This window comes from Ananas comosus, linkage group 19 (genome assembly GCF_001540865.1).
Source record: "Ananas comosus cultivar F153 linkage group 19, ASM154086v1, whole genome shotgun sequence".
Classification (NCBI taxonomy): Eukaryota; Viridiplantae; Streptophyta; class Magnoliopsida; order Poales; family Bromeliaceae; genus Ananas; species Ananas comosus.
The window spans coordinates 799,640-824,895 of NC_033639.1; the positions used below are offsets into that span (position 1 = coordinate 799,640).

Here is a 25,256-nt window from a genome sequence, read left to right on the forward strand (position 1 = left end):
TATGAAATAATATTTTCATCGTTATAATCATCAGCGATACTACTCATAGGTATGGCACAAGTAAGTTTTTATCAAATCCCTTTTCCAATCAAAGTCGTCAACCTAGTTTTTTTTAATAAATATTCTATTTAGTAAATTTTCAAATTTCTCTTTTTTTTTTGTTTTTAACATTAGTATGTAATATTAATAATTGTTATAACTTATATTCTCTTTATAGGGAGAGATTTATAGTTTGTCCACATACTATTTAATAAAGTTTATAAAAAAAATATATGTATACGGTTACCAGTACTCGATTTAGACCCGACTAGTATCCAATCTTAAAAGGATAGTATTCGGGTAGTCACCATCCAGACTTGCTTAAATAGGTCCGAAGGGTATATTAGTAACTTAAGTACTCAGATCCGGACCCGACCCGAAGTTAAATGGGTAAGGCATATAATTTTTTTTCTAACCAATTTTTTTTATGATATGGATACAGTATGTTAACTATCCAGACCCGGAATCCATGGACACCTTTAGTGTGTATACTGCAAATTCTGGCGATTATTATGGTAGCAAAGCCAAGATTAATCTGTGGGATCTGCCAGATGTAGCGAATAATCAAATATCTGCGAGTGTAATACGGCTCTCCAGTTTCGATGGAGATAATGAAAATTCCATACAAGCAGGATTTCATGTAAGTACTATTCAATTCTCATTAAGTAAATTATTCCCAAGTAGTTTTGAACCCTTTAAACTTCTAATGTCACGCCGTGGTTTAGTGCTTTCTTATTTTAGTATTCTACGATCTCATTTTTTTTTCTTTTCGTTTCCACCTCCATTAAAACATATAAAAGAATTTAAGATACTCCCATTATGGCTTTTTGAATATTCACTCTGGTACACCGTGGGTTACAAAATTTTCACTTTATGGTTTTAACTTTTTTACTGATTTAACGATTTAAACCACAAAATCCTAAAGTGAAAAAGCCCTAAACCATAGATCAAAGTGACAAAAAAAGAAAATTTTTTTTATAATTAATATATTAAATATAACAAAAATATTTTTTTTCACAAAATATAAGTTTGTCTTAGTTAATTACTCATAGATCAGCATCAACAAATGCAATAATATCTCCTGAATCTTCTCTTGATCCCCTTATTTTTTTTTTTTTCTGTATAAATGTTATATGATATATAAATATATTCTACTCTCAAGAATAATTTTACCTTCTAAATTTGCAAATGTCTTAATAAATGTTATGATATGCATGTCAGATGTACCCGGAAGAATATAAAGACAGCAAGCTTCATTTTTACACAACTTGGACTGTAAGTGTTACACTTGTTTCATCTATTAATTAAGCATGTCATATTTTGTGATGCAAAATATTTTCTTTCTGTGGATATAGTTGGATGGCTACAAATCAACCGGTTGCTATAACCTTAATTGTGAAGGCTTTGTACTGGTTAATTCGCATATACTTACACCAGGAGATGTTGTTGAACCTGTTTCTGTCTACAACGGCTCACAGTACTTCATTACAATCAGTATAAAAAAGGTAAATATATATATATATAATAATAGCCGGATCNTCGATTTGAATGATCGGAACTTCAAATTGATAATCGGCACCGTTGAAGTTGATCTACACAATTAGAAATGTTTAGAAACCAAATTTTGTATTATTTAAAAATCATTATCAAGTTCATCTTAGGAGTTGAAAAATAAACGGTCATAAATGAACAACCTTCTTAAAATAGAGGTTAGACTTTCTCAGTTTGTAATCAGAGTTATCAAACATTATCTAAATAGTATAAAGAATTTTCTATCAAAAATTCAACGTTGCTTATTTAGTAAACTAATCATGTTAAAACGAACAATGAAAATTCAATAATTTTAAAATTGAGGATATAACTTCTAAATTCATAATCAAGAATGTTAGCGATATGCCGATATATTAATATATAATCAGCTAGATGATGCTAAGGGACTTCGTGGCAATAATTTTAAAAGTTTGAACCAAAAAATTACCAAAATGCCACCACCCTCATAGTTTGAGGACCAAATGAGCATTTACTTTATCTTTTTTTTTCCCTCATTATTCCAACTTAATTTCATATTTGATCATTTTTGCAGGAACCTAAATCAGGAAATTGGTCAGTATATAGGGAAGATGTAGATAATCCGCAACTAATAGGTTATTGGCCTAAATCTCTCTTTACGGCTTTAGCTGAAAAGGCGACCATAGTTTCGTGGGGTGGAGTTGTCAGCTATCCTCAAGATGGAATTGGCCCTCCGNTTAAAATAGAGGTTAGACTTTCTCAGTTTGTAATCAGAGTTATCAAACATTATCTAAATAGTATAAAGAATTTTCTATCAAAAATTCAAGCAATTTGGATTGCTCTACATCATTAAACAAGCAAATGGCTCATATGGGCCGTCAAAAATTGTCGATTTTACGACACTTTGATCACTATGTAAACCATTATCAAAATTTATGAAATTGTTTTTGACAATAGGATGCTAAAAGCCAATGATCCAAAATGTTAAAATCAATCTAGGATATTTGAAGCTGCTGAAAATAAAATTTCATGCCTTTTCAACGTTGCTTATTTAGTAAACTAATCATGTTAAAACGAACAATAAAAATTGAATAATTTTAAAATTGAGGATATAACTTCTAAATTCATGATCAAGAAATGTTAGTGATATATTAATATATAATCAGCTAGATGGAGCTAAGGGACTTGTCACAATAATTTTAAAAGTTTGAAGCAAAAAATTACCAAAATGCCACCACCCTCATAGTTTGAGGACCAAATGAGCATTTACTTTATCCTTTTTTTTCCCCTCATTATTCCAACTTAATTTCATATTTGATCATTTTTGCAGGAACCTAAATCAGGAAATTGGTCAGTATATAGGGAAGATGTAGATAATCCGCAACTAATAGGTTATTGGCCTAAATCTCTCTTTACGGCTTTAGCTGAAAAGGCGACCATAGTTTCGTGGGGTGGAGTTGTCAGCTATCCTCAAGATGGAATTGGCCCTCCGATGGGCAGCGGACACTATTCTTCTGAATTGCAAGGGAAAGCAGCATTTGTGAAAAATATTGAGATCTTCGATTCGAACGGCGGATCCATTGACCTTGCAAATATCGCAAAGCCTGATGTTAATCGGGGAGACTGCTATAATGTTACCGCATTAGTCGATTCGAGAAAATACGGACTGCAAGATGGGTATTTATTTTATTTTGGTGGTCCCGGTGGCTGTTCTAATTAATCAGAAAGAAATTTCCTCTCAGCAAAGTTTAAACATTTATGACTATGAATAATGAGAAATTGATGATTGATGATGTTAATGACAACATATATATTTAGTCTTTAATTTTTTGGTGTTATCAATTTTTATATGAAATAATGTAAGACATTTTGCTTTCAGAATTTTTTTGGTTGTCCTAAAATGGCTGAAGTGAAAAAAGTCGCTTTTGCAAAAGTGACTTTGTAGTTCGATTGTTTAGCTGGCTATAACGTAAAACATTAAACAAATAGTTTTGCAATTTTATTTAGTTACAGGTAAAGAGGTGAATATATATATATACATACGACTTATACTTGCAATTTAAATTTATAATTTATATTAATATGTATATTTAGAATTCAAGATTATATTTTAAAATATAAACTTAAATCTTTAATTGAATTTATAATTAGAATTTATGACATAAAATAAATTTATAAATTCAATTTAAAGTTTAAGTTATAACTCACAACTTGAGATTAAATTCTAAAATAAATATTCAACATAGAATTAGAATATTTATTCAAATTTGAATTCATATTTGATAATTTCAAAAATTAAGAAGTAATGTTTGATAATTTAAAACAATTAAGTTTCTCATGTAAATCCAAAAATATCGCACCTTTTGTTTTTCTTTAAAAAGTAAAATGGCAACTACTACTTGATCAGAAAAAAACAAAAACTAATGAAGCGTTTCTAGTCCTAAAGTTCTATAAACAAGATTAATAATAAGAGCTATACACATACAGATAAGGATGAGACTAATAACCTATGGTTCAGCGCTTTTTCACTTTAGTATTTTGTGTTTTAAAGTGTATCACTCTAGTATGCTACTGTTGTGAGCTGAATTTCTTAACCATTGACTGGGTCAATGTCCTTCTTCGAAAAAATTGCAACGTAGTGAAGTGGCTACTGATGATGACCCTCGAAGTCTGCGCCCACCGTCGAATTAAGTGATTCGGCTGATGAGTGATTAAATCAGTCGAATTCAATTTTACACAGTAACTTCGATTCGGCTGATAAGACAAATGATGTTGATATATATGTATTGCAATAAAGGAACACTGTTTACAAGAGAGAATTGCCGCTAAGGCGTTCGATGTGGAGAAAAGCTATCCTGAAACTACCTCTAGTTCTCAGGAGAAAAAGACCCCTTTGTTATGTGTTCTTCATTTATCTATAGCTTCGCCCGTTTATTCAGTTACTCCCCATGATCGGCCTCGCTCTTGATTTCGTGGGCCACTACGGTCTCGTGCAAGCCATATATATTGAAATTATTTCTGGGCTAATTCTTTATACATGATGACTGTTGTTGTTTGTTGAGCCTTAGACGGATATGGGAGATTCTGTTCGTTCGGCGTCTGTGCACATGCCTGAACCCACCAAATTGGCGATCGCGGGGCGTGACAGATAGATAATAAACAGTCAGAATATATATATTTTGTTGCTAAAAAAAATAAATATTTCATATCATTATGTGTTGACACACATGTATTTTTTGTGATCAGCACGTATCGGCACGGCCCGGCACGCACCGTGCTGTACCATGCCGGCAAATTTCCGGCACAACACCATGCCACGACACTTAAATTCTTACTTCTAACACATATTTTGCGCCTTCTACCATGATTTTCGCATAATTTGAGATTTAAGAATGTGTAAATTTGGTTTTCCATCTATATTTGATATCGTAGTCTTGAAGGAATGTGGCAACACAATTGGAAAAGCAACAAGCCAAAAAAAAAAAACATGCAAATTTAACAATAGAAGAGTGTTTATAATCACCCACTAGTGATATTTTACTCTTCTATCATTATTAAGTACGTAACTGCAGAAATGAACTACATACTATTACTAACTAACTAGTTCTGCGAACAAGCTTCGCTAAGAAGATCTTTGATTACCTGTGAACTCCATACTATTACTAACTAACTAGTTCTGCGAACAAGCTTCGCTAAGAAGATCTTTGATTACCTCCGCCTTCGTTTTTGAATTATCATGTTTGAACACAAATCGCTCTCTTTCCACGAGGCTAGAAACAAGAGAGAGCCACGCGAAAGCCACAACAAAGATGCCTTTGTATTCCATAGCTAGAGCTCTCACAACAGTATTTTTCACTCCGAAATATATTTCTTGATCGATACATATCATATAAATAGATGAATTTTGTGCTCCTGAAACCATGTCACAGCATCATGATATTGCACATTTCAGTAATTTTTTTTTAAGATATGCAAATATCAACGAAATATCTCTCAGATGATCCATTGAATCCGTTGTTGTTTCCAAATCAGTCAAAAAGTTACTCGTTTTAACCAATAAATAATGAATTAATCTTTTATCGAAATTATCCATAGTTTTATCACATTTATAGGTTCTGGTAAATTTATATTTACAGAAATAATTCTCCCGCCATGCGAATGTTAAGTTAAATATGATAATCCAATCGCAGCGTTTAAACTTTAAACACGATGACTGAATTATCATATTCAAATTAAAAATAATAATATAATCAACTGGACTACTATATTGAACTTAAAAATGCCTACATGGCTCTCCTCTGTTCAATACAGTGCTCTATAGTAGAAAGAAAATTATTTTTGCAAATATAAATTAATGGGGATAATTTGTTGAAGAAAAAAAAATTAAGGAGGCCAAATGCGAAAAAAAAAAGAAAAAAAAAAGGAGAGGGAAAATTATGGTTGTTTGAGCATCTCACTGCTTCTGTTATATTTGTAGCCGTTAACTCTTTTCTCCCATTCAATTTTTATTTTTTTTTTAATTTACCTCTCACATTATAAATTTTGAGAACACACACACACACACACACACACACACAAATGAAAAAAATAACCAAAACTTTTCTCCGCCCCATTCGTTACTCCCTCGGCCCTCTCCCGCCAAATTCAAATCCAAAATCCCCGCGCCTCCTCAACGGTCACCTAGACTCGGCCCTGCTCCACATGGCTCTCCGAGGGGCGGAGGCGAAATTCCACGACTACGACGCCGCAATCACGGCGTGCGTCGAGCGCCGATCGCTCCGGTACGGCCAGCGGGCCCATGCGCACATGATCAAGGCGCGGTACCGCCCTTCGGCGTACCTCGCGACGCGGCTCGCGATCTTGTACGCAAAGTGCAGGGACATGGGCGGCGCCCGCAACGTGTTCGACGAAATGCCCGAGAGGAGCATCGTGGCGTGGACGGCCGTGATCTCGGGGTATGCACAGATGGGTTCGCACGGTGAGGCTCTGGAGCTGTTTGTTCGGATGCTGGCCACCGGTAACGTGTCGATTCTCCTGCAGTTTCATAACTCTTATCAGAAAAGATTAAAGTTGGGGTCTCTTTTAGATGCATGTTATTTGATACATATTAGTAGATAAACAAATGTTTATATTAGCACAGTTTGGAGAGTTAGTAATCACAAAGTGAGTTCTTTGTTAGTAAATGGCGAAGAAATTCACAGGCGGTCATTAATTCGAATCTCACTAGGTTTTACGCTCATTTAATATTCTCCCGTTTTGTTTCAAGTTCGCATCTTAAGCCTATAAAAAAATCTCAAGTCTAAATGCATGACGAAGTGTTGAATATAATATAATATCGGAAAACATTCTCTAGTAGCTTTTAGGTACTGTGGTGGCTAAAACCACTATTTTTATACTATAGAAGGCCCAAAAAATCCAAAAACACGTACAATCTTCCCCCCTCCAATGCTTCAGGATTGCGGTTGCAACTGCCCCTCAAAAATTATGGAACCACTGCCAGAGAAGCATGTGGCTGCATGATTTTTCGGTGGTAATTGCAACTGCAATTTTAGAGCATTGGAACGGGGAAGATTGTAAGTGCATTTGGATTTTTTGGGTCTTTTTATAGTATAAAGATAGTGCTTTTAGCTACAATATTATCAAACTAGGCCTTAGAGTAGTTTGCCATTTCACATAACTTTTTTGACAGGTATTCTGCCCAATGAATTTACTTTGGCCACCATTCTCACATCCTGTTCTGGGGCATGCAAGCTCGACCTCGGCAGGCAAGTCCACTCTATCGCCATCAAAACTAATTTCGAATCCCACATATTCGTTGGGAGCTCTCTCCTTGACATGTACGCCAAATCCAACAATATCCTTGAGGCTAGAAAAGTCTTCGACTTTTTGCCAGAAAGGGATGTTGTTTCTTGTACCGCTATTTTATCCGGATATGCCCAATTGGGCCTTGATGAAGAAGCCTTACAGTTATTTATTGAGTTATATAAAGAGGGGATGCACTGTAACTATGTTACTTTCACCAGTCTTCTGACTGCACTTTCTGGGCTTTCTGCTTTGGACTACGGGAAGCAAGTCCACAGCTTTACATACCGACACGAATTGCCATTTTACGTTGTTCTAGAGAATTCTTTGATTGATATGTACTCCAAATGCGGGAGCCTCACTTACGCGAGGAGAGTATTCAATAAGATGCCGGAGAGATCTTCGGTTAGTTGGAATACCATGATTGTAGGATATGGTAAGCATGGTTTAGGTGACGAGGTTATTCAACTTTTCAATTTGATGCTTAGGGAAGTGAAGCCTGATAGGGTTACATTTATGGCTGTTTTGTCAGGATGCAGTCACGGTGGATTAGTCGATGAGGGTTTGAGCATATTTGATTATATGATTAAAGAAAAAGGATTGAAACCGGAAATTGGGCATTATGGGTGTGTTGTTGATCTTCTTGGGCGGGCTGGAAGAATAGAAAAAGCCTTAGATTTTATCAAAAGTATGCCGTTTGAACCGACCGCAGCTATGTGGGGCTCGTTACTGGGCGCATGTAGAGTTCACATAAACATTCCTGCAGGAGAGTTTGTCGCTAAAAGGCTTCTGGACATCGAGCCAGAAAATGCCGGCAATTATGTGATCCTTTCTAATATCTATGCTTCTGCTTCAAGGTGGCAAGATGTAGTAGATGTCCGGAAGCTTATGATGGAGAAGGCAGTAATAAAAGAACCAGGAAGAAGCTGGATAAACCTAGATAAAGTTATTCACACCTTTTATTCCAGCGATCGATTCCATCCCAAGAAGGGAGAAATTGAAGCTAAGATTAAGGAAATATATGCGAAGATCAAAGAAGCAGGTTTTGTTCCTGACCTGAGCTGTGTATTGCATGATGTGGATGACGAGCAGAAAGAGAGAATGCTTCTCGGTCATAGTGAGAAGTTGGCGATAACATTCGGGTTAATGGGTACTCCTCGAAGTTTTATGCTTCGGATCACAAAGAACCTTCGTGTTTGTGTCGATTGCCATAACTTTGCAAAATTTGTCTCCATGGTGTACGAAAGGGAAATTTCTTTAAGGGATAGCAACCGCTTCCATCTTTTCGTAAAAGGGGCTTGTTCTTGTGGAGATTACTGGTGAATGAGCTAAGGGCCTGCTTTCTCCAGCTGGAGCTTCTACAAAGTACTGTCATTCAAAGTTGCCCCAACAGCTTCCTGCAAAAGCCTTTCACATCAGAGCTGCTGGTTTCGGAGCCAAGAGGTTTATTCAGCATCCTATCATGTCAAAATCTTTCATATTTTTTGTAGTTGAGAAGTTGCTTTGCATATCATCAGGTGGAATCAGTAGCAAGTCTCCTAGATGCAACGTTGAAATGAAGAGCATCATAATGAGTTGCGAGAGTTTGCATTTCTTGGCGTAAAGGCTAATGAAAAGGTAAAACATATAATTGTGGGGAGAATATTTTTAGTTATGAGCGTATACAATAGGAAGGACAGAATAATTTCTTCAATGAACGAAAATTGCTGTTATGTTAGGATGAAAACCAAGTGATCATAAAGCAAGCGGTCTCCACAATTTTTGCTGGAACTAATCGGACAAAGAAGACTGCGAAAGCTGCATCCATATCGATAGATTTGAGCTATCAGTGGCCATCATTATTTCGTTCACACTGTTACTGAAAATGGTACAATTTCATCCATGAAGCAAGTAAGCCTTTCTTTATTTTGTTTAACTTACAGTGCCTAAATATCAAACACAAACACTTTTAACAGTAGAAGAAAATATCATCAGGTCTCTACTATGGCTGTTATCTCAAGTACTAGTTATGCAATCTCTTCAATTTTTATCCTGCTTAATCCGCGAGACATTAATGCCTTTCCTTTTCTTGTTAATGTGTGTCGCTGTGCGAGGGACTGTAGGGTTGTTATACCTACGGTCGGTGTCATCATTGTTGGTGAAGTTAATTTTTTTATTGTTTCTCTGCCCTTTAGGTTGTGGGCATTTCAGAATCGTTTGCGGCCAATTTTACATGGAAAGAGATTTCACAATCCAGCCATTTCATTTTCTTCAGGAGTTAATGATCCCGAAAATATACTTCTTGGCAAGTTCTGCAGAGTGCAGGTTAGGATCCATTTTCAGAAATCTGCGGAGTACACTGATTCAAGAAATGTTTTCAGAGGTAAAGAATGTTCCAAGAAGAAATACTTAGTACCCCCTTAGTCTGGCTTCTGAAACAGCTTCTCTACTCAATAAAGCAGAAGAATCCGGATGTTTTGACACAAAGAAGGCCGAGAGCTTCTTGCTATTGGCCTGCGGCAGCAAAACAAGATGACTTTTGGGTGACAAAAGCAGAAGTTCCACTTCCAACTTCTTTTTCTTGCTGGAATAAGAAACTTGAAGACATTTTACTCAAGAAAAGCTTCTCATATTTCTTTGAACATCTCTATTCTGCCTCGTTCTTACTTATACCTGAACTTATACCTATCACTGGAATAGAGAGTTTTTACTTATATTCGAACAAAACGAAGCCCTAGAGTTCAGTGGGTGATTGGTTGAATAACATGATGTAAAAACTGAAAAAGTGAAAAAGATCAAAGGGATAGATCTAATAGTGGAAAATATGATAGCGCTTGGTGCTCTTAGAAAAACTTCAGTCATACTATCATTATATATTAGCAGCTTATATGATATTTTTTAGATTACATGTATTAGCTAATCAAATAATTTTGTATTATAAGTGGTAATACATCAGTAATGTATAAAAGATAACATTGTTGGGGAATCAAAATATTTTTCTTTTTAACTTTGAATTTAAAATTCAAATTTGAAGATTTAAATTTAAAATTTAAAAATTTTAACTTAGATTTTAAATTCCAGTTTTTAAAATTTAAATTCATTAACAGAATTTAATTTTAGGGCCAATCTTATATACTCTAAAAAAGTTTCCGACTTTCTGATTTATCCTTTTTAAAAGGCTAATATTAAAAATACTCATTTTATATTCCAATCTATTTCAAATATACCCCTAAAATTAAATTCTGTTAATGAACGGTTAGGATAGCGGTTATCACTGTGAAATTACTATTTTGTCATTTCCAATATTCCTTTCTATCATCACTAGCTTTTCTTATTTGCCTTAAGTTAGGGGCACAAGAAGAACTTTAATTTTTGGTCTTTTCAAATATAATTTTCTATCAGCATCAAAATTTTTTATTTGCCCTTAAGTTACGGACAAAAGAGGTATTTTAATTTTTTTAAAACTATGGTAGATATTTAACTCATGTTTAATCCAAATTAACCTAATGGGTGATAACTGCAGTGGTATTTTTGAATAACGGAGGAAGATATGAGGGGTATATTAAAAAGAAAAATAAAATAGGAATAAATAAGATATTTTCAAAGTTTTGAGGGGTACATAGATAATTATCCCTATTTTTTATATGGAATTGGACCGGGATTCTTCTAATAGTATCGAGTTATTGGTACGTGTGAGTCTTTGGCATTGGGAAGAAGAGTTGAATATTGTTGGAGAGTCAAAGTATTTTTCTTTACAACTTTGAATTTAAAATTCATAATTTAAAATTTTAAAATTAAAATATAAAATATAAAATATAAAATTTAAAGTTTTAAATTTTTAATTTTTAATTTTAAATTTCAAATTATAAAATTTTAACTTAGATTTTAAAGAGCCTGGCTAGGATACTATCAATAGCACCAAGCCCTTACTGCTACCGAGTTTTTCACCGTTAGATTTAACCCTTTGATTATTTTCACCCGTTAAATTATACTATTCAACCAACAACTTACTCAACCTTAGAGGGCCCACATCATTCTAAACGTACATTCCTTCATCCAAGGGCCGAAAACTTAATAGCTATTGATAGTATTCCAGTCTAGTTCAGATTTTAAATTCAAATAGAAAATTTTAAGCTTTGATTCAGATTTAAATTTAAATGTTAAAATTTAAATTTTAATATAGATTTTGAATTCAAATTTCAAAATGAAATTCCGCCAAAAAATTAGCTTGTGCAGACAATCAAAAGAATTTGCCAAATCCACCCCCTTGCTCAATTGATGATGTTGTTGTAGTTTTTTTCTAAAAAATATTTTGTAATGGTAGTTTCATATAATTTGGAGTGAGGCTACTATGCTCCTGTTCCGTGCTTCCAGGTTGTTTTTCATGATGCGACTTTCGAATCGTCGATCGGCTCCGTTAAACTTGATCTAGAGTATTTGAAGTACCTAGAAAATAAATTGTGCGATTTTTCTATATTATTTGCCTAGTGAACGAAGGGGCTCAAAATCAACGGCTGAAAATAAAAATCTTACAAAACGTGATAATATGATATTAAAATTTTAGATCAAAGATATTGATCTTGTTTTATATAGTATAAAAAATTTTCTATCAAAATTTCACGTGATTTGGATATTTCTACACCGTTAAACTTGCAAACGGCTCACTACGGCCATTAAAATTATTGATTTTGAGCTCCTTCGACCACTAGGCAAATAATATCGAAAAATCATAAAATTTATTTTCTAGGTACTGCAAATACTCTAGATCAAGTTTAANCACGGAAGGCTCCGTACTTCCAGAAGCATAGTAGCCTCACTCTATAATAATTTGATATACCAGCCAAATGATGAATAATAACTTACATTACAACAAATTCTGAAATCAAAATATAATTAGTTCCAAGTTTTTTTTTTTTTTTTCCTATCAAATAAAAATCTTAAAGCTAATTAAGGATTGCACACAATTGTCTTTTTTCCTTCCTACACTATTTTATATAAAAATTCAATTTAAAAGAGCTGAAGAAGAATATATAATAACAAATGAGGCCTAAATATATTGGTGTCACTTACATCAGGAATTTCTAATTCTTCATAGTTATAAATCTTTAAACTTTATTGAGAGGAAATTTATTTTTAATTAATTAAGACAACCACCTGGGCCGCCAAAATAAAATAAATATCCATCATTTAGTCCGTACTTTCTCGAATCGACTAGTGCGGTAACATTGTAGCAGTCATTCCTGTTAACTTCAGGCATTGCAATATTTGCAAGGTCAATGGATCCGCCGTTCGAATCGAAGATCTCAATATTCTTCACAAATGCTGCTTTTCCTTGCAATTCAGATGAATAGTGTCCACTGCCCATCGGAGGGCCAGTTCCATTTTGAAAATACTTAACAACTCCACCCCATGAAACTATGGTCGCTTTTTCAGCTAAAACTGTAAAGAGAGATTTAGGCCAATAACCTATTAACTGTGGTTCATCTAGATCTTCTCTGTATACTGACCAATTTCCAGATTTGTGATCCTGCAAGAATGATGTATTTATGAATTTAGCAGTGTACAACACTCCAAGTCTGGTGAAATATTTATAAGAAAATATTTTCAATATTTAGAGTAAGATCAGTACCTTTGATATTATATTCAAGTCATTTATCACTATTTTTTAATGAGATTTTTATTTCAGCTGTTCATTTTTAGACTACTTGTTTGATAGCTAAATAATATCGAAAAATTATTAAATTTGGTTTTCAAACACTTTTAATAGTATAGATCAAATCTAACAGAGCCAATCTTCGATTTGGAAGCCGCATCACCAAAAATAATTTAGTAGCACGGAGACCCTATATATATTTATATATATAGAGAGAGAGAGAGAGGGGGGGGGGCTAGTATGCTTCTAGAAGGACTGAGCTCTTTGTTCTTCAAGTCATTTTCGATATTGAGACTTTCAAATCGACAATCGGCTCCGTTAGACTGATATAGAATATTTGAAGTATCTAAAAAATAAATTTTGTGATTTTTTATATAATTTGCTTAGTGATCAAGGGGCTCAAAATCAATAGCTGAAAATATAAATTTTACAAAATGTGATGATATGATATTAAAATTTTAAATCAAAGATATATTGATCTTATTTTATATAGTATAAAAAATTTTCAATCAAAATTTTACATGATTTAGCTAGTATAATCTAACGGGTAGAAATGATTAAAGGGTGGATCTGATGGCCGAAAACTTTATAGCACCAAGCACTTGATACTATCGATAGTGTAATAGTATATAGATTATATGTATGTATGTATGTATGTATGTATGTATAAAACAACATGAAATTCTCATGAAATGTAAATCTACTTAACCTTCTTTATGCTGATTGTAATGAAGTACTGTGAGCCGTTGTAGACAGAAACAGGTTCAACAACATCTCCTGGTGTAAGTATATGCGAATTAACCAGTACAAAGCCTTCACAATTAAGGTTATAGCAACCGGTTGATTTGTAGCCATCAAACTACATTCACAGAAACAAAATACTGTGCATCACAAGACATGATATTGGTCAATAAATAAAGGCTAAATTACATAAAACCTCCTGTTAAAATTCGATTTTTCACTTTTTTCCTCCTATCATTTAAAAACATACACTTTACCCTCTTATAAAATGAAAAATATTCACTTCGCCCCCATGCCGTTAGTAATCCGTTAGGGTTTCGTTTATAAAATATTATTATATATTTTTTTATGCCAAAAATGTCCTCAACCTTCTCTCCTGTGAACATAATGAGGGACAAAATGGTGAGGGGCAAAATACTCATTTTATCATCACAGTTCACACCGTACTCCCTGTAAATATTTTTTATTTTACAAGAGGGCAAAGTGTAAGTTTTTAAATAACAGAAAAGGAAAGTTAAAAAATTGAGTTTTAACAAAAAAATTTTCTGTAATTTAGCCATAAATGAAACTAGCTAGTGTAACACTTACACTCCAAATTGTGTAGAAATGAAGCTTGCTGTCGTTATATAACCCAGGAAATACCTGACATATATTTCAAGACATTAGCAAATTTTAGAAGATAATTATATATTCTTGAGAGTAGAATGAAATCAAGAGATATGCTTCTACTTGTTGATGCTGATCTATGACAATTTATATTTTGTGAATAAAGAGTAGTATTTTCGTTATATTTAGTATATTAATTGCAAAAAAATGTTTATTTAGTTAATTTTTTTTTCAAATATAATGTCAAATAAAAAAATATCGCATATTTTGTTTCTGTTTAAAAAATAAAGGAAAAACTTCAAAAATCCCTCTTGTGGTTTCACTCTTTTTCACTTTAATGCCCCGTGGTTTAAAGTTATAAAGTGTATCAAGTTAGTACCCTATGGTTTCGTACTTTCTCAATTTAGTATGTACCCTGCGATTTCAAGTGTATCAAGTTAGTACCCTATGATTTCGCACTTTTTTACTTTAGTACCATGTGGTTTAATATTTCATTAAGATAAAAATAAAACTATAGGGTTTAAACTTGATACAAAAATAAAACCACAGAATACTAACTTGATACACTTTAAACCACAGGGTACTATAGTGAGAGCGTGCGAAACCACAGGGTACTAACTTGATACACTTTAAATCAAAAGGTATTAAAATTAAATAGTGCAAAATCACAGAGGATTTTTTGAAGTTTTTTCAAAAGTAAAACGACAACTACGTACTATTTTTCAGAAAGAAACATAAACAAATGAAGTGTTTCTAGTTCTAAAAAGTTCTTTTAACAAGTTTGGTTAGAGCTATACGCGGAAAAGTAAGAGACTAATAAAAAGAGAAAATTTTAAAAAAAAGGTCAAGGATTTAAAACTGTACTCGATCGTCGGCGTAGAATAATTTACTTAATGAGAATTGTATATATATATGGTACTTACATGAAATCCTGCTTGTATGGTATTTTCATTATCTCCATCGAAATTCGAGAGGCGTATTACAGTCGCAGATATTTGATGATTATCTACATCCGGCAGATCCCACAGATTAATCTTGGCTCTACTGCCGTAGTATTCGCCAGAGATTGTAGTATACACAGCCGACTGCAATGAAGAGAGGGAAAGCAAAAGGAGAAAGAGATCATTCACTTACCGAGAATTCTAATCGAAGTGTTAGGATTCGTCCGCATTAGGACTTATCTAAAATATTCGTAGTACACATGGGATAAAAAATAAATCTATGAAATAAATCTCCCGATCTGTTTAAAATCTCTATTTGTATGAGATTTAGTTCGAATAGAATTAAGATTAATATTTTCCTTATGGTCTATAAATAAATGATATATTGGCCGCATACAATATACAAGAAAAATTACAATAATTTTTTCACAAAATTCTCTCTCTTGGATTCGCTCTAGGGGACTATCAGAAACCCTAGGGATTTGGGTGGTGTGCTGCGATCGATTCTGGTAGCTGGTTCGCAACGAGAAAGAACATCATGCGAGAAATCGAGACAGATTGTTAGTTGACGGATCAAAGAGTTCGTAAAATAAGACGATATCAGTTCCTGGTAATCGTAATACAATTTCGCAGCGAAAAAGGTATGTCAAAATCCATATGGTTTTTTCGCTCTGATTTGGCTATTAATTTTCCTTCACCAAGGGTATTAAAATTCATGATATAGCAACAAAAAAAAAAAAGGTATGGAAAAAGAGAATGAACAGCTACTTTTAAAAAGTTTAAAACTCAATCTCACTAATTAACTATCCACTTTAATTTGACTAGCTAGTCACAGAATCCTTAAAATAAAAGGACTCTTTGATAATTTAGCAGTGACATATCATATATAGTAATTAAAATGAATGATCAAACAAATTAAGAACTAGATTGTATAGAAAAGTTTAGTTTAATAACAATATGTAAACGAGTAATTAATTAATGAAATGCTAGCTAGAAGACGATATGATCTTGCTAAATTGTTGGAGTCATTTGAATGAGAAACATAAAAAGGATTACTCGAAAGATGCCGGAGAGACTAAACGAACTTGAATGAAGATCTTCACCGTCGCCTGCTCTTTTATGACCTAAAAGCTGCAAGACAATATTGTTATGCCTTCTATTAGTACAAATTTGAAGTGGTTAATGATAAACTAATGCTTAGTTTGGCATTGAGATGGATCTAATTAGCGCTATTAGATAGAATGGAGTTGAGAAAAAATATATAGGAATATATTTTTGCGTTCTCCGATGGGACCACAGAAAATATATCGTAACCGACTAACCGCAATATGCGGAACGCAATATTACGTACGGAAACGAACATAATATTTTTTCATCGTCGTTTCTCACTGCACGTAATGCAATCTCCCCGTAATCCCAAACGAAGCCTAAAACTTCTTAAATAAACACATCAATTCAGTTTGCTGAGCAAAGGAACCTTTTAGAACCATAATTTGTGGCCATTTTAAAAAATTCCACATAATTAATATCCATATATTCATATTAAATTAAAATAGTAGCAAACTATTAATTTACTCACAAAAGTAAAACATTTAGATACAATTTCTAAATGGCCACAAATAAATCACCACAAAAGATTTTTTTTTTTTTTTTTTTTTTTTTTTTTTTTTTTTTTTTTTTTTTTTTTTTTTTTTTTGTAGTGACATGGATCTTGTGCACCTTCTACCATGATTTTCTTGTAATTTTTATTATTTTGAGAGATTTAAGAATGTGTAAATTGGTAATGTATATGCATCTCAATACATTGGGATTGTACGTATTTTCTTATCTATCATTAACAAGTAATTGCAGAAATGAACTACATACTATACTATACTGTTGATATCTTTCTTATGCAATCATTGTATGATTATTGTTTCTGTTTGGAACCACTTGTATTGTACTGTTTGTGACGCCTATGACGTATGGGGGAGACTCTATCCGTTCGGCGGTCTATCGGCGTATCCGAATCCGACCAAATAGGTGGATCTCAGAACGTGACATATATAGTATACTATACTATACTAACTATTTTTTCGAACAAGTTTGGCTAAGAAGGTCTTTGATTACCTTCGCCTTCGTTTCTGCATCATCATGTTTGAACACAAATCGCTCTCTTTCCGCGAGACTGGAAACAAGAGAGAGCCATACGAATGCCACAACAAAGATGCCTTTGTATTCCATATATAGTTTGAGCTCTCACAACACTTTCACTCCAAAAATATACCATATATATCGATGAATTTGTGCTTTTGACACTCAGGTGTGTATATATATATATTTTTTAATAAATCTTTTTGCCAATACAAATATCCGACTTCCACAAAATCATATCACATCGTCATGACATATATACATAAACATCTCAATAAGTTTTTCCAGGACAAGAAAATCTTAATGAAATTTATTAAGATATGCAAATCTCAGCGAAATTATTGATAGTTAATTTTATCATGTTTATGGGTTTTAATTACTTTCAGAAAGTGGAATTGGAACTATTAACAGCTAGTAGCTAGCTAATAGGCCATTAACTTTTGGGACCTTTACTAATTATATATATATCCCTTACTACTATTCAAAATTTTTAAATTTATCCGTCCATTCCCAATATATTTATCCTTCTGAATCCCAAATCCTATTAGTAAATCCTAAAATTTTTAGAATATTTGAAAATTTTTTAAATAATTAGTAAGGGCATTTTGGTCAACCAAGAAGTATTTTAAATATTTTTAAAGGGCAATTGCTTAGATACCCCTGCAAGATTTTCGATTTTTTTATTTATCTCTTTTAGAAGGCTAATATTAAAAATATTCTNAATTTTTAAATTTATCCGTCTATTCCCAATATATATATCCTTCTGAATCCCAAATCCTATTAGTAAATCCTAAATTTTTTGGGATATTTGAAAATTTTTTAAATAATCAGTAAGGGCATTTTGGTCAATCAAGAAGTATTTTAAATATTTTTAAAGGGCAATTGCTTAGATACTCCTGCAAGATTTTCGACTTTTTTATTTATCTCTTTTAGAAGGCTAATATTAACAATATTTTTTTAACGTATCAAGTTCTTTCAAATATACTCTAGAATTAGATACTGTGAATGAACGGTTAGGAACAACTGTTATCTCTGTAAAATTACTATTTTGTCCTTTTAAATATACCCTTCTACCGTCACTAACTCTTCACTTTGCTCTTAAATTGGGGCACAAAGAAGTATTTTGACTTCTTTCCTTTCAAATATATTCTTATATAGTCACCAACTTTTTTTATTTGTCCTTAAGTCAGGAGCAAAAAGGTATTTTGATTTTTTTAAAAAAACTTTAGTAGAAATTTAACTCGAATTTAATCCGAGACAACTTAAACTTAATCCAAGATGACCTAACGAGTACTATACGAGGGGCATATTTGTAACAAAAAAATGTAAGGGTATATCAAATATTTCAAAAGTTTTCAGATGTATATAAGCAATTATTCCTACTTTTAAAGTATTGAAAGGTAAATTAGATATTATCCCATTTTATTATTTATTTTTAATCTAGGTATCAAGAATTGTTTAATTTTAAAAACTAGAAAGTTTGAAAAGGCCTCAGCTTAAAAAAAAGTGGGGTAAACTTCAAATTGCCTCTGATTGGTTTAGCTTATTTTTACTTTACCACCCTATGGTTCAAAAAAATTACATTTTGCATCTTTGTAGTTTAATTTCTATTTTACCAAAATATTTTATAGTAAATAGGATGCCGAAATATTTTTTTTGAAAATGACACGGTGGCAAAGTAAAAAAATACGTAAAACAATAAAATAATTAAGTGTAACTTTTGAACACCGAAATGTCAAAATAAAAATGGGGTGAACCATAGGAAAGAACTTATTGAACCATATGGAAGCAAAGTAAAAATATATTGTATAATGCGGCGAACAATTTGAAGTTTACCCAAAAGAGAATTATAGAATCTTTTTCCATTTGTCCCCATCAATTTTTTTTTTTTTTTTTTTTTGTTACAAATGGCCCTAACAAACATATATTTATATAAATATCCCTCTTGTCATGTGAATGCCAAGTTGGATAGGCAAAAAAAATCATGTTAAGCTAAAAATAATAATCCAATCACCGACTGTGTATCTCTAGTATAAGTGATAGAGGACTTGGTGGTTGGTACCTAAAATCCCAAGCTCGAATTTTAGTTGATTTATATTTCCAGCTAAATTTATTTCTAAAAAAAAAACATCCAATCACCGTATTTAAACACGGTGACTGAATTATCACATTCAACATAAAAAATAATAATCTAGCCCGTATTTAAACGTAATTATTGGATCACCATATTCAACTTAAAAAATGCCTGCACCACTCTTCTCTCGGTAGTAGAAATTAAGAGAGGTAATTTTATAAATATAAATTTATTGGGACACTTTGTTAAATAATTAAAATTGCTTGTTTCTTCACAGGTTTAGGTTTAGGGCTTTCTTCACAGGTTTAGGTTTAGGGCATGTTTGTTTCACTGAAACTGGGCTTTGGGTTGAAATAGACTTTGAGTTGAAATGGAGTTCGGTAAAAACTATTTCTTCTCCGCTATTTGTTTTGTAGTTAATTATAAATGTGAAGTTTTATTAGTTCTGCTGTTTATTTAGTAGAAAGTGTATAATATAAAACTATAATTTATATATAAATAATAAATAATTTAATGTAATAATTAAAAATAATATAATTACATTTTTATATAATTAAAATTTAATTTAAAGCAACAAAATTATTTTTTTATACAAAAATTATAGTAAGACAACAATAAAATTATAAAGTAAAAAAAATATTAAAAATTAACTAATCAAATTTTATCATATTTTAAATATGCCAAATGAATAAAAAAATAATTAGTACCATAATTAAATATATTTAAATATAACTATCTTTACCTAGAATATTATTTTATTATTTTTCTTCACCTTTCAGCACTATAAAGTCAATTACGCCGTTTCAAATTAATTAGAGTTCCGATCATAACCTTTTTACGGTGAACAAAACAACAGAAGTAGTCAGTTGTCATCAAAAATCACTCTTTCCTTCCACTTCCACCCCACTTTCATGCAAACAAACATGCTATTAGCATCTCACATCTCACTGCTTCTGCTTCCATTATATTTATAGCCGTTACCTCTTTTCTCCTATTCAATTTTTTTTTTTTTTTGAAATTTACCTCTCACATTATAATTTTTTTGAAGCGCGCGCGCGCACCCACAAATGAGAAAAATAACCAAAACTTTTCTCCGCCCCATTCATTACTCCCTCCTCCTCCTCCCGCCAAATTCAAATTTAAAATCCCCGCGCCTCCTCAACGGTCACCTAGACTCAGCCCTGCTCCACATGGCTCTCCGAGGGGCGGAGGCCAAATTCCACAACTACGACACCGCAATCACGGCGTGAGTCGAGCGCCGATCGCTCCGGCACGGCCAGCGGGCCCACGCACACATGATAAGGCGCGGTACCGCCCCTCAGCGTACCTCGCGACGCGGCTCGCGATCTTGTACGCAAAGTGCGGGGACATGGGCGGCGCCCGCAACGTGTTCGACGAAATGCCCGAGAGGAGCATCGTGGTGTGGACGGCCGTGATCTCGGGGTATTCACAGATGGGTTCGCACGGTGAGGCTCTGGAGCTGTTCGTTCGGATGCTGGCCACCGGTAATGTGTCGATTCTCCTGCAGTTTCATAACTCTTATGAGAAAAGATTAAGTTGGGGTCTTCTTTAGATGCATGTTATTTGATATATATTAGTAGATAAATAAATGTTTATATTAGCACAATTTGGAGAGTTAGTAATCACAAAGTGAGTTCTTTGTTAGTAAATGGCGAGGAAATTCATAGGAGGTCATTAATTCGAATCTCACTAGGTTTTTACGCTCATTTAATATTCTCCCGTTTTGTTTCAAGTTCACATCTAAAGCCTATCAAAAAGTCTCAAGTCTAGACGCACGACAAAGTGTTGAATATAATATAAAATATCGGAAAACATTCCTTAGTAGCTTCTAGGTTATGTGGTGGCTAAAACCACTATTTTTATACTATACAAGGCCCAAAAAATTCAAAAACACTTACAATCTTTCCCCCTTCAATGCTTTAAGATTGCGGTTGCAACTGCCACGCAAAAATTATGGTTAGAACCATTACCAGAGAACCATGTGGCTGCATGATTTTTCGGTAGCAGTTGCAACTGCAATTTTAAAGCATTGGAGGGGGGAAGATTGTAAGTGCATTTGGATTTTTTGGGTCGTTTTATAGTATAAAAATAGTGCTTTTAGCTACAATATTACCAAACTAGGCCTTAGAGTAGTTTGCCATTTCACATAACTTTTTTGACAGGTATTCTGCCCAATGAATTTACTTTGGCCACCATTCTCACATCCTGTTCTAGGGCATGCAAGCTCGACCTCGGCAGGCAAGTCCACTCTATCGCCATCAAGACTAATTTCGAATCCCACATATTCGTTGGGAGCTCCCTCCTTGACATGTACGCTAAATCCAACAATATCCTCGAGGCCAGAAAAGTCTTCGACTTTTTGCCAAAACGGGATGTTGTTTCTTGTACCGCTATTTTATCCGAATATGCCCAATTGGGCCTTGATGAAGAAGCCTTATAGTTATTTAGAGAGTTATATAAAGAGGGGATGCACTGTAACTATGTTACTTTCACCAGTCTTCTTACCGCACTTTCAGGGCTTTTTGCTTTGGACTATAGGAAGCAAGTCCACAGCTTTACATACCGACACGAATTGCCATTTTACGTTGTTCTAGAGAATTCTTTGATTGATATGTACTCCAAATGCGGGAGCCTCACTTACGCGAGGAGAGTATTCAATAAGATGCCGGAGAGATCTTCGGTTAGTTGGAATACCATGATTGTAGGATATGGCAAGCATGGTTTAGGTGACGAGGTTATTCAACTTTTCAATTTGATGCTTAGGGAAGTGAAGCCTGATAGGGTTACATTTATGGCTGTTTTATCAGGATGCAGTCACGGTGGCTTAGTTGATGAGGGTTTGAGCATATTTGATTATATGATTAAAGAAAAAGGATTGAAACCGGAAATCGAGCATTATGGGTGTGTTGTTGATCTTCTTGGGCGGGCTGGAAGAATAGAAAAAGCCTTAGATTTTATCAAAAATATGTCGTTTGAACCAACCACAGCTATGTGGGGTTCGTTACTGGGCGCATGTAGAGTTCACGTAAACATTCCTGCAGGAGAGTTTGTCGCTAAAAGGCTTCTGGACATCGAGCCAGAAAATGCCGGCAATTATGTGATCCTTTCTAATATCTATACTTCTGCTTCAAGGTGGCAAGATGTAGTAGATGTCAGGAAGCTTATGATGGAGAAGGCAATAATACAAGAACCGGGAAGAAGCTGGATAAACCTAGATAAAGTTACTCACACCTTTTATTCCGGTGATCGATTCCATCCCAAGAAGGGAGAAATCGATGCCATAACTTTGCAAAGTTTGTCTCCATGGTGTATGAAAGGGAAATTTCTTTAAGGGATAGCAACCGCTTCCATCTTTACGTAAAAGGGGCTTGTTCTTGTGGAGATTACTAGTGAATGAACTAAGGGCCTGCTTTCTCCAGCTGGAGCTTCTACAAAACTACTGTCATTCAAAGTTGCCCCAACAGCTTTCTGCAAAAAGCTTTCAAACCAGAGCTGCTGGTTTCAGAGCCAAGAGGTTTATTCAGCGTCCTATCACGTCAAAATCTTTCAGATTTTTTGTTTGGTAAACGCCTAATTACTGCTTCTTGTAGTTGTGAAGTTGCTCAAAAAGTCAAGCCAAATAGGTTTTGCATATCATTAGGCGGAATCAATAGCAAGTCTCCTAGATGCAACGATGAAATGAAGAGCATCATAATGAGTTGCGAGAGTTTGCATTTCTTGGCGTAAAGGCTAATGAAAAGCTAAAACACATAATTATGGGGAGAATTATTTTAGTTATGAGCGTATACAATAGGAAGAACAGAATAATTTCTTCAATGAATGAAAATTGCTGCTATGTTAGGATGAAAACCCAGTGATTATAAAGCAAGCGGTCTCCACAATTTTTGCTGGAACTAATCGGAAAAAGAAGACGGCGAAAGCTGCATCCATATCGATAGATTTGAGCTAACAGTGGCCATCATTATTTCGTTCACACTGTTACTGAAAATGGTACAATTTCATCCATGAGGCAAGTAAGCCTTTCTTTATTTTATTTAACTTACAGTGCCTAAATATCTAATACAAACGCAGAGAAGAAAATATCATCAGGTCTCTACTATGGCTGTTATCTCAAGTACATTTTATGCAATCTCTTCAATTTTGATCCTGCTTTATCCGCGAGACATTAATGTCTTTCCGTTTCTTTTTAATGTGTGTCGCTGTGCGAGGGACTGTAGGGTTGATATGCCTACGGTCGGTGTCATCGTTGTTGACGAAGTTAATTTTTGTTTCTCTGCCCTTTAGGTTGTGGACATTTCGGAATCGTTTGTGGCCAATTTTACATGGAAAGAGATTTCACAATCCAGCCATTTCATTTTCTTCAGGAGTTAATGATCCCGAAAATATACTTCTTGGCAAGTTCTGCAGAGTGCAGGTTAGGATCCATTTTCAGAAATCTGCGGAGTACACTGATTCAAGAAATGTTTTCACAGGTAAAGAATGTTCCAAGAAGCAATACTTAGTACCCGCTCAGTCTGGCTTCTGAAACAGCTTCTCTACTCAATAAAGCAGAAGAATCCGGATGTTTTGACCCAAAGAAGGCCGAGAGCTTCTTGCTGCTGGCCTGCGGCAGCAAAACGAGATGACTTCTCGGTGACAAAAGCAGAAGTTCCAGTTCCAACTTCTTTTTCTTTCTGGAATAAGAAACTTGAAGACATTTTACTCAAGGAAAGCTTTTTCATATTTCTTTGAACATCTCTACTCTACCCGCACTTCTGCAGAAGCTCTAATCAAGCTAAATGGGCCAACAATGGTAATTTATCAAAAAGAGTTTCATCTTAGCTTTGTAACAACTCTTTATGTTGAAAATCATAGATCTCTTCTTTTTAATCATTTCTCATCAAGAGCTTTCAAATGAAAAATTCTGCTATACAGTTTGTTTATGTGCTTGTCTCGTCAGGAAATTAAGTCGAGATCTGGTTGAAGAAACGAAGATCAGCAGCATTCCTACAAACCATTGGCTACTTTCCGCGCAGCAGAAGCCGCAGCAATTGCAGAGAGAGAAGCACTTTTCACAAAAGCGTGGCCGAAAGGGTTCGTGAACTACGATAAAAGCCGAATGGATCGGACTTTTCTCTGCCAAAACCTGGTCAAGAGTAACTGCTATTCTGGTACATCTGAAATTGCTCTGTAAGAACTAATAAGAAACATGTATTCTTCTTTACGGTTAAATAAATATGTATATTACTAGAGGTGTTATTTGAAGTTTTTCCTTTTATAAATCACGGGTAATAAAAAATGTATATTACTAGCTTATAGTTTTCACTTTACTATATATCTTGTTATTGTTATTTGTAAAATATAATATTTTACTACCGTATTTAATGATTAGTCTCTATCTCTATTGTTCAAACTACAGGGTGACAAAATAAAAATGCGGTAAATCGTAAAGAGGCTAATTGAAGTTTATCTTTATAAATATGGTATTATCAATTGCCGAATAATCTACTTGTTTTTTCAATCAATAAATTCTTCTTTGTTTAAATACACGCTCAAATCATGGAGAATGTGAAAATTTAAAATTTAAAATTTAAAATGGCTTTAGTGACGAATAAAAATTCGAATTTCTAATTTCCCATTTATAAATTTTACAGCAATATATATATCTATATCTATACTATATATAAAAACGTATAGAAAATCTTACAATGACAGATGGAATAAAAAAAAAAAAAAATTTCTTTCTAACAATTCCCCAAAAAAATTTACTTAATTCCCC

At 33.7% G+C, this 25,256-nt stretch overlaps 3 protein-coding genes and 1 long non-coding RNA gene across 10 annotated transcripts; all 4 read left to right on the forward strand.

Annotated features, from left to right (window-relative positions):
- On the forward strand, positions 509–3,268 carry LOC109725214. The gene is made up of 5 exons (XM_020254316.1): positions 509–679; positions 1,261–1,314; positions 1,395–1,544; positions 2,123–2,296; positions 2,879–3,268. Exons 1-5 carry the CDS (start codon positions 509–511, stop codon positions 3,266–3,268), a joined length of 939 nt encoding a protein of 312 aa, XP_020109905.1.
- LOC109724585 (putative pentatricopeptide repeat-containing protein At3g13770, mitochondrial) lies at positions 5,992–10,056 on the forward strand. Of its 6 annotated transcripts, none has more exons than XM_020253459.1 (5): positions 5,992–6,565; positions 7,238–7,786; positions 7,883–8,967; positions 9,069–9,240; positions 9,525–10,056. In XM_020253459.1, exons 1-3 carry the CDS (start codon positions 6,127–6,129, stop codon positions 8,671–8,673), a joined length of 1,779 nt encoding a protein of 592 aa, XP_020109048.1. In that variant the 5' UTR covers positions 5,992–6,126; the 3' UTR covers positions 8,674–8,967; positions 9,069–9,240; positions 9,525–10,056. The 6 variants fall into 6 exon arrangements, with proteins under 6 accessions (XP_020109048.1, XP_020109047.1, XP_020109046.1 ...); XM_020253458.1 differs by having other exon boundaries at positions 5,993–6,565; positions 7,238–8,967; positions 9,525–9,712; positions 9,789–10,056; XM_020253457.1 differs by having other exon boundaries at positions 5,993–6,565; positions 7,238–8,967; positions 9,525–9,712; positions 9,792–10,056.
- On the forward strand, positions 20,507–22,829 carry LOC109725215 (putative pentatricopeptide repeat-containing protein At3g13770, mitochondrial). The gene is made up of 2 exons (XM_020254317.1): positions 20,507–20,982; positions 21,661–22,829. Exon 2 carries the CDS (start codon positions 21,966–21,968, stop codon positions 22,827–22,829), a length of 864 nt encoding a protein of 287 aa, XP_020109906.1. The 5' UTR covers positions 20,507–20,982; positions 21,661–21,965.
- On the forward strand, positions 23,020–24,729 carry LOC109724586. 2 transcript variants are annotated; one of them, XR_002219970.1, is made up of 3 exons: positions 23,020–23,488; positions 23,783–24,290; positions 24,438–24,729. It is a non-coding gene; the product is annotated as an uncharacterized LOC109724586 (long non-coding RNA). The 2 variants fall into 2 exon arrangements; XR_002219969.1 differs by having other exon boundaries at positions 23,020–24,290.

Excerpts from the sequence above, each read along its gene's own strand:
- LOC109724585 (XM_020253453.1), top strand. The coding sequence starts at position 6,127 with ATGAAAAAAATAACCAAAACTTTTCTCCGCCCCATTCGTTACTCCCTC. Across the intron at positions 6,566-7,237 it reads TGTTCGGATGCTGGCCACCG|GTATTCTGCCCAATGAATTT; the intron begins GTAACGTGTCGA and ends CTTTTTTGACAG.
- LOC109725215 (XM_020254317.1), top strand. The coding sequence starts at position 21,966 with ATGCACTGTAACTATGTTACTTTCACCAGTCTTCTTACCGCACTTTCA.